The following is an 8,426-nucleotide window of genomic DNA, read 5'->3' as shown; positions in this document are numbered from 1 at the left end:
GAGTCCTTTCCTGCATATCCTACAGTGAAGAATGTCCACTCTTGTTACTATGTCCTGTAGGATTGCCTGCCTGTAAATCAGGCATTCATGAAGCCCTCAAAATAGTGCTGACCAAGGCTCTGTGGACAAGAAAGGTAAAAGCCACACTTATAAGTACATCTCATAAGCAGTACAGACCTTCAGTGTAGTTGACTTCCTGTTAAATGGCCTCCTTGAGGAATAATAGTTGTATGTCTGGGTTTCAGCATTGATCTCTATTGCTGACCTTCAGAGGCAGCAGTATCTAGTCAACCTTGGTCAGTGGGCCTCTACTTGGTTGGGCCCACACAGTCTCCTTTGCTGTTATTGCTGCCACTCTAATAACCCATCATACCAGTTCTGAGCTGACCACTGATGAATGCTAACTGGCAAATCAATGGCTTAGTTGTTTAGAGCCTCTTCTTGTGTGTGCTTTATACAGATAAGTCTTCAATTTGGGCCCAACTCCCATATGCCCATCTTTATGCCTCCCAGACCTCTTTGCCTTAAATCTCCTGTCTTTTAATCTCTAAGTCCCTGCCTAAAGATTTAGATTCTCCTCTTGGACCATTTGACCTTTTACAGAGTACGAATGACCAGTTGTACCATTTGAAGTTTTGCCAATTGGGAAGGCTTTGATTCTCTACTCCTTCAAAGCCTCAGGGACATTCTGCCATCCATTTCAGGCTATGCTGTTCTGTATGGATAGATACTTTTGTGATTTGTACTTCATAACTGACCTCCCAGACCTGCATGTACACATGCAGGCCAAGGAATGTTGTGAGACTCATACTGTATGGATAACTTCTGGAGCCTAATTGTTTAAAATATATTATCTGGCCTCCAGGTCAGGACTGGCTCTTTTGTTCTTGATGCCAAGAGGTATAAATATTGTCTTATATCCTCTTCTCCAGGCTGTGTTGGGACCCCAGAATGGAATCTGGGAAGGGAGGCAGACACACATAGCCCAGGCTCCTCGAAAATATAGAAACATGCTAATGTGGTATTAACAGGCTGCTCCAAACTACACATAGGGTTTGAAATGAAACATTTGTTCACCTATTTGTCCTATAAATCTGGCCCTTTTGGGGATGGTCTGTTGAAAGTCTCTCCTGAGGGGAGGATTCTCTCTCTGCCCAGGACTCTTAATCAGGACTCCAGCCTGGCTGTTTCCATGGGGCTTCCCCAGTTAATGAGGTTGGCTATTGTAAATATCTGATTTGTTGTAACTTTGCCTTATTCTCATTTATTGCCTACTATTGCCTTGATCTATGTGTAGGTTCCTATAATTAGTTTTCTTTCCTTTTCTAAGCCAAAACACAGCTATTAAAATCTTTCGTGTGGAATCCATGCCTTCCCAAACCATAATATAAACCAATCTCTGGCTTTTTCCTCTCTCAGTTGGCTTAACAGACCTCTTCATAAGGTCATTGATGTGATCTGGAGGAGAAGGACTGTTGCAAATTCCATGGAAGACCTGAGTCTCGGATACCTGCTTATGCAACTTATGTCCTCTGGTCTGTCCAAGTTTGACTTGGTGGGTCTGACAGACCCAACTCACAATGGGCAGTTCTGGATGCATGATCAATTTTCCCATGGCCAAATGCTCTGTCTCTACCAGGGTGTAGTAAAATGGCAGGAGTTAATTATTGAAAGTTAACTTTGTGTGGTGACATGGCCTGACCCAAATACTATGGGCATGTGTAGTCATTCTATAAGCTTCATGCTGTTTCTCTTCCCATTACTGATACCTTTTAACATCTGAGTCTTCCAGGTCCTAAGGCCTAAGTGGCAGTGATGTGAGCACCACAGCCTGAACCTGCAATGGAGCCTTTTCCTGCTCTGGGCCCACTCAAAGTGGGAAGCCTTCCACATCTTCTGGTACATGAGACTAAGCAGGATTCCTAAGTGAGGAATACATTATCTCCAGAATTCAATATGGCCTACCATGCATTATTTTCTCTTTGTGGTAGAATTTGTAGGATGAAGATCTTTGCTTTAGTAACACTTCTTTAACATTGGACCCCTGAAAACATTCATTGAAGTGCTATGTTTCTGAATATTCTTAGTGTTTGTCTCTTCCTCTAGAGCATGTGTTTTACTAAGGCTTTCACTGTCCATCTCTTTTTTTTTTGCCTAATCAACACCTCATTGTTGGATCATTGGATGTTCTATGGATAGCTAGTCCTCTTAGGACTGTATTATGGTACAGAAAGGAAGAGTTAACATACTCCTCAGGGAAACCCAGGAGTATTGTCTATCACATGTGAATGGAAACTGTTTTCCATCTTTTCCTATCACTGGAATGAAAAACTGTACATCTGCCAACTTGTTGAATTCTCTACTATGGACCTGGAAGCATTTTTTAAAAACAATTTTGGAGAGAAATTTTGGAGATTTTCATTTGGACTTACCCTCTGCTTGCTCTTATCTCACAGGCCAGGTACATGTGGTTATTCTAACTCTAGTATGGTAGTTGTAATCAGTCACTTAAGTGGCTGAAGAAATGACTACCAAGTGGGTTTGTGGAACCAGGACATACGGAGAACTGGACTTTCACCAGGTCCCCTTACTAACGGGACTCTACTACCTAGAGTAGAGCCCCAATTCTAATTGAGGGACCATGATTATGCTTTCAGTTTCTCAGTACCAATGTCAAGTCAAACTGTTTAATAATCTTCAATGTCTAGGTATTCTCTTCCCTGTACAAAATAGCCTAAACAAATGGCCATAGTTATCTCTAGGGAAGATCTCAGGGCATCATGGAATAGAATCATGGTTTTTCAGAGTCCTTCCCCTTAGGGATCTAGGTACCTCTTGGGTTAATGAGTTCTAGATCAGAAATTGGCACAGGGAACTGAACAAGAGATTGACTATTGCAGTCACCATCCCCAGCCTTCTATCCATTTTACTTCTTTCTTTAAATGGTAAGCAGAGCCTTGCTGGCTGCCCATCTGTTTTGGCCCTTAGGGTACAATACATTCAGATAGTTCTACAACTTCCTGGGGGCCAAACCCCCTCGAATTGACCAGTTCTTAGAGTAATTTCAGTCTTCTGACATGTGGTCCAATGTTTTCACTTGGCCTCTTTCTGCCTTATCCTCATAGATCTTAATGAGCCCACACCTGGAACTACCTTTGCTGCCATCAGACCTGGTATACAGAGAACCAGCATTGAACTTCTCAGTGGTGCTGGTGCCCATTTCACCAGGTTATAATGGCTTTGAATATTGTGTTTTGTGTCCTCCAACTGAATATAATTTTCTGATCTTCTGTCCATACAATAAGAATCTGTTAAAAGAGGACTACTTCCCTGTATTTTGACCTTCTTCCAGGGCACCTTAAGCATTTTTCACTTTGCTGATTGTTAGTTATCTTTTCAGGCTTAAAGGAGCCACTCTAGCAGTGAGTTTACACTAACTCCTAGGGTCCTTGCAAGCATAAATAATCCCACATCCCAAGAAAGTGCAAACCAAGTTTTTCTTTTTCTAAAATCTAGTCTTAAGATTCCATTATATACTCCTTGATTCTCCCCAAACCATTCCCAGGGTATTCTTGTCTCTTGTAAGTAGGTATGTGCCCTGCCTATCCCCAGAAATGGTATGCTTACTTAACTGTAGTTATAAGCATTAGCAGCCAGAAGGAGAGGTGGGGTGGCTCCTGAGGGGAACACCTGTTGCCTCACAGATGTTATCCCTTACTAGGGAAAGTGCATAACCTCTGAAAGCTGAAGAATTTAGGGGTATCTACAGTGCCTATATCTTCAAGGGCAGGCATCCAGATGTCTCCATACCATGTTTTGGTGTCCCAGGTTTTCCAAAATAGAACCCTGATCTTGTTTGAGCATTCAAATGCTTCTGGTGCTCTGTGCCTCTAGCAATGGTCTCTGATTTGCCTGTCAGCTGTATATAATTGCAGGATATATGGATCTCTTCATAATTTGCCACTCTGGCACTCACACTTAACTATTAACTGCTTGTTAACAGCACTCAATCCTACTAGTCTTTTGCAAGGTATCAGTGCAAGTTAGAAAAGCACATACCAGGGTCTTTGTAGGCTGTACCACCATGTTTTTCAAATGCTTGTCATCATACCTACAACAGTGTTTCCCTCTACTGGGATGTTTTCTTAATTTGCCACCAGTGAAATATTTAGCAATTGAGCCACTATCTTGTGTGATAGGACTACCTATACCCTACATACTAAGTAGAGTGGCATCCTCAACCAAGGCAGTCAGTGAGCCAGTCAGATCCCCATTTTACCTACTGCTTTCTCTGACCACTTATGGTCCTCCAAGAAGCAAACTAAGGGATGGGATTAGACATGTGAGATTTATTAGAAGCTATGCCTATGAGGGAAATGCAGAGGGAGCCAGATGCTGGGCAAGCAATCAGATCACAAGGCCAGTCTGATCTCTGTAAAAGACTGCAGGAGGCTAAGGAAGGAAAGGACTCAGACTTCACTGTAATTTATAAAAGCACCAGCAAGGTGAATGAGGAGCCCTGGAACCATAGCTACCTGTCATAAGGGTTGCGTCTTGCAGGAATGGGTCTACCTTACAACCCTGTAATGCCTAGTCATTGGCTAGGAGCTGGTTGTGAGGAAATGTGACTTTGGCAGAATACGGTGATGGATTTTAGATTTTTAGATGGCAAGATCTAAGGCTGTCAGTTGATCATACTCCTACCATGGGAGATCTAGTTAGAGGCATATTTAGAAGTTGCCACAACAATCTCCATGGTTTGTGTATATTGTCTAAACCACTTAATCTTTCTGGTTAGGTTGCCAACTGAATGCTTCTTGGCTACATCCAGACTTGATGATATTAAGATACATAGGATTTCAGAGGCACCTGGGTGGCTCAGTAGGTTAAGTGTCCCACTCTTGATTCCCACCACCCCCCACCCTCCCCCCAGGCCATGATTTCAGGGCCATGAGATTGAGCTTTGCATTGGGATCTGTGATCAGCAATGAATTTACTCAAGATTCTCTCCCTCTCTCCCTGCTCACATGTGTGCTGTCTCTCTCCATAAATAAAATCTTGAATATGTAAGACCTTAGAATTGAGGGAGAGACTCTAATATTCCATAGCCAGTCTGACTGAATTCGGTCTTTGGAGTATAAAGGCAAATTCATGTGCTAGGCTGAATTCTGAAGGTTAGGTGCCATAAATTGGGTCCAAGTTTATGTCCAACTCCCTTGAGCATATTTTCCTTCAGAAAACTAAATGTTCTACACTGAAGAAATGTTAGAAATCTGGTTTATTCTCCAATTTTTAACCTGGTGGTTAAATACTAGAGCTTCAGCGTTAGGGCAAAGCCCAAAGACCTAGAACTTTCTTGGACTCTTAAACAAGATGGCCCTGAGAGCTAGTGAGCACATACTTAGCACTAACTCTAAACCTCTTCCCTTGCTTCCCATTCATGGTGGGGATGGGCAAAATAGGACTTTGCTTATGATTGCTTTTTCCATTCATATGGAGAATACTTGATTTAGACATAATGTTCAGGAAAGTGAAACTAAGCACCATGATGGAGGGTTAGAATGGGATAGAGGTTAGATATTAGATATTAGAAGATATTAGAGGTTAGATATTAGAAGAAATATGAATATAATCAGAACCCGAAATGATCCCACATCCTAAATATCCCAAAAGTGAGGCAATTAACTGGAATAGACAAAGCAAATTGATAATTCCTTTTTTTCTGGTTGTCATGTAGTGATCTTTCCCTTGTACTTGACTATTTCTCTTCATGCTAAGCTCTGTGATCATTTGTTGTACACCTGAAGCTTAGTAGACTCAATATCTTCCTGTCTAGTTATAATTAAGGATTTGTAATTGAACTCAGACTGAATCCAGCTCTACACTTGGGACAGGAGACTGATCTGTGGATTCCCAGGTGGGAATAAGGAGGTATAGTGTCTGCTTTACAAGGAATATGAAATACACAACCATTCAGACTTTGGGGAAGAGGCTTTCTGGCTTTTCCATGGCTGACTAAAATGAGGGCCAGAAGGACTAGCGGTTTTGGAGGTTTAAACTGCTGAATTCCTGATTTTACCTCTTGTAAACTGAGTCACTTGGACAATTCTATCACTTCAGGAATGTCAGTTTTTCTCATCTTCCAAGCAGGGATAATAATGCCTACCTATACAGTGTGGTTATAATAATTACATTGGTAATTATTAATTTCAACAGCTACTTAAGTAGCAAAGTGCTTTATACTTCTAAATACTTAACTAATACTTAATTTGGAAAGAAAAGTCAATGTTTCTAGACTTAATAGGGTGAAGTTATGAGTTCTATCCTGTGATTTATTCAAAAGACCACACCTCATGATCAGGGGTCTTACAGGTAGGCCCAGGGAGAGCTCCTGTGGGAAGGGGAGGTTCTCTTCATGGAGTTGTCACATGCTTCAAGCTACCTGATGGGAGTGGGTCTACAGGGGAGGTACAGGGTCATGTTGAGACCTGGTTGTCTTGCCTCATTAAGCTGACATTTTTTTCCAGGCTATGTTCTCCTAGAACACTCCATGCTTTCTTAGCACAAGTACTTTTTAGCAGCATCTTTTTTTAAAGGTTTAAATAAAAAATGCTTTGCTTATTGCTAAGGCTGTTTTAATGAAATCCAGTTTTCTAGGATTTACTTAACACATACATTCTACTCAGCATCTTTTCTGTGTATCCTATAACACAATATGTTATAAATGCTAAAGCATTTGAGCTACATGCCTTAGAGACCTTATATGCAGTTTGGAAATAGGACAAAATACCTTTTATAATGTGTAAAATGTGAACAATACTACCAACCTCATAAGATGTTAGGACATCTGTAAGAATTACATGAGAGCTGATTGAACACAAATTGCTATTTGTATTACTATAGCAATACAAATAGTATTTGACAGGTCAAATACCCTTTAGTCATAAAAAAAAAGCCTCAAACTACCCTTAGAATTTAGAGTTGTCCATTTTTAGCATTCCTTTGGAATCACAAACCTGGAGAACACTGGGCCCAACATCTCAGACTGCTTGAAGTTCCCATCTCGTAAGATGCCCACCGTATTTCAATCCCTTCTCTGTGTGCTTGTTTGAGAAGAAAGTTAAGTCATTTGATCTTGGTTTCTATCTTGAGGATTTGGAGAAGCCGCTCTCGGATCTGCTTGGTGCGGACAGCATAGACAATGGGATTGAGGATTGGAGGAATGAGGAGGTAGAAGTTGGCCAGTAGAGTGTGGATTGGAGGAGGCACCTGGTGTCCAAATCGATGAATGAGAGAAGAAACAGCAATAGGAACATAAAAGATCAGAATGGCACAGATGTGAGAACCACATGTTCCCAGGGTTTTAAGCCTGGCCTCCGGTGTGGCCAGCCCCATCACAGCCCGGAAAATCACCACATAAGAGGCAGCAATGGCTGTTGAGTCCAGGATCAGGACCAGAAAGCCAATGCTCAGCCCATAGACATTGTTGACCCTGCTGTCACCACAGGTCAAGGTGACCACAGCCATGTGCTCACAGTAGGAGTGGGAGATGACACGAGATTTGTAAAGGGGCAGCCGCAGGCGGATCATCAAAGGCAGGGGTCCGATGTAGAGTACACCCCGGAGGAGGGCAGCCAGCCCCAAACGTCCTACCACAGTATGAGTGAGCACTGTAGTGTGATGGAGTGGGTTGCAGATGGCTACATAGCGGTCAAAAGCCATGGCAAGGAAGATCCCGGACTCAACTGTGGCAAAGCAGTGGATGAGGAACATTTGAGCTAGGCAGGCATCCAGGCCAATGTCTCCAGCACCAAACCAGAAGATTCCCAGCAGTTTGGGCATAGTAGAAGTAGACAGAACCAGGTCGATGACAGCCAACATACACAGGAAGAAATACATGGGCTGATGCAGGCTATGCTCCACCTTTACCACAGCCAGAATGGTGACATTCCCCACCACAGCAACTAGGTACATGGAGCCAAAGGGGATGGAAAGCCAGATATGTAGGGACTCCAGCCCTGGGATGCCAGTGAGCTGGAAGGAGCTGGGTACTGAACAGACATTATGAGAAGTGAGCATGATTCATAAATGAACCTTCTCACTTGTGCCCCAAAATGTAGTAGAAACTTTTTCTAGAAATAAAAAACAAGAATATTAAGTTCTATAATAAGGAATAGGCTCATTGATGCTATAACCTTTCTTAGAGGAAATTATGGAACAAAGTCATAGTATAAATGTCATGTTATTACTTTCATGGTATTGAAAAAATTTGCCAGGCACATGCTAACTACATATTTGAATGAATGTAAGAGTATCTCTTTGTAATAGGACTCTGAGTAATGTTCTTGTGTCCATAAATGAAATGACCTGAGGCAGACTGGTACCTATTTAATCATTTAACTCTGCAGGTAGGCTATGTAATATCT

General features: G+C 42.0%; 1 protein-coding gene across 1 annotated transcript; it reads right to left on the bottom strand.

The window, feature by feature from the left end:
• Positions 1-7,027: 7,027 nt before the first annotated feature.
• Positions 7,028-8,079, bottom strand: LOC140615566 (olfactory receptor 52M1). Its single transcript, XM_072795425.1, has one exon. It carries the CDS (start codon positions 8,077-8,079, stop codon positions 7,126-7,128), a length of 954 nt encoding a protein of 317 aa, XP_072651526.1. The 3' UTR covers positions 7,028-7,125.
• Between the last annotated feature and the right edge of the window lie 347 nt (positions 8,080-8,426).

Source organism: Canis lupus, chromosome 23, assembly GCF_048164855.1.
Source record: "Canis lupus baileyi chromosome 23, mCanLup2.hap1, whole genome shotgun sequence".
Classification (NCBI taxonomy): Eukaryota; Metazoa; Chordata; class Mammalia; order Carnivora; family Canidae; genus Canis; species Canis lupus.
Note: the sequence above shows the minus strand (reverse complement) of the source record. Positions and strands in the feature narration are given on the sequence as shown.

Excerpts from the sequence above, each read along its gene's own strand:
- LOC140615566 (XM_072795425.1), bottom strand. The coding sequence starts at position 8,079 with ATGCTCACTTCTCATAATGTCTGTTCAGTACCCAGCTCCTTCCAGCTC.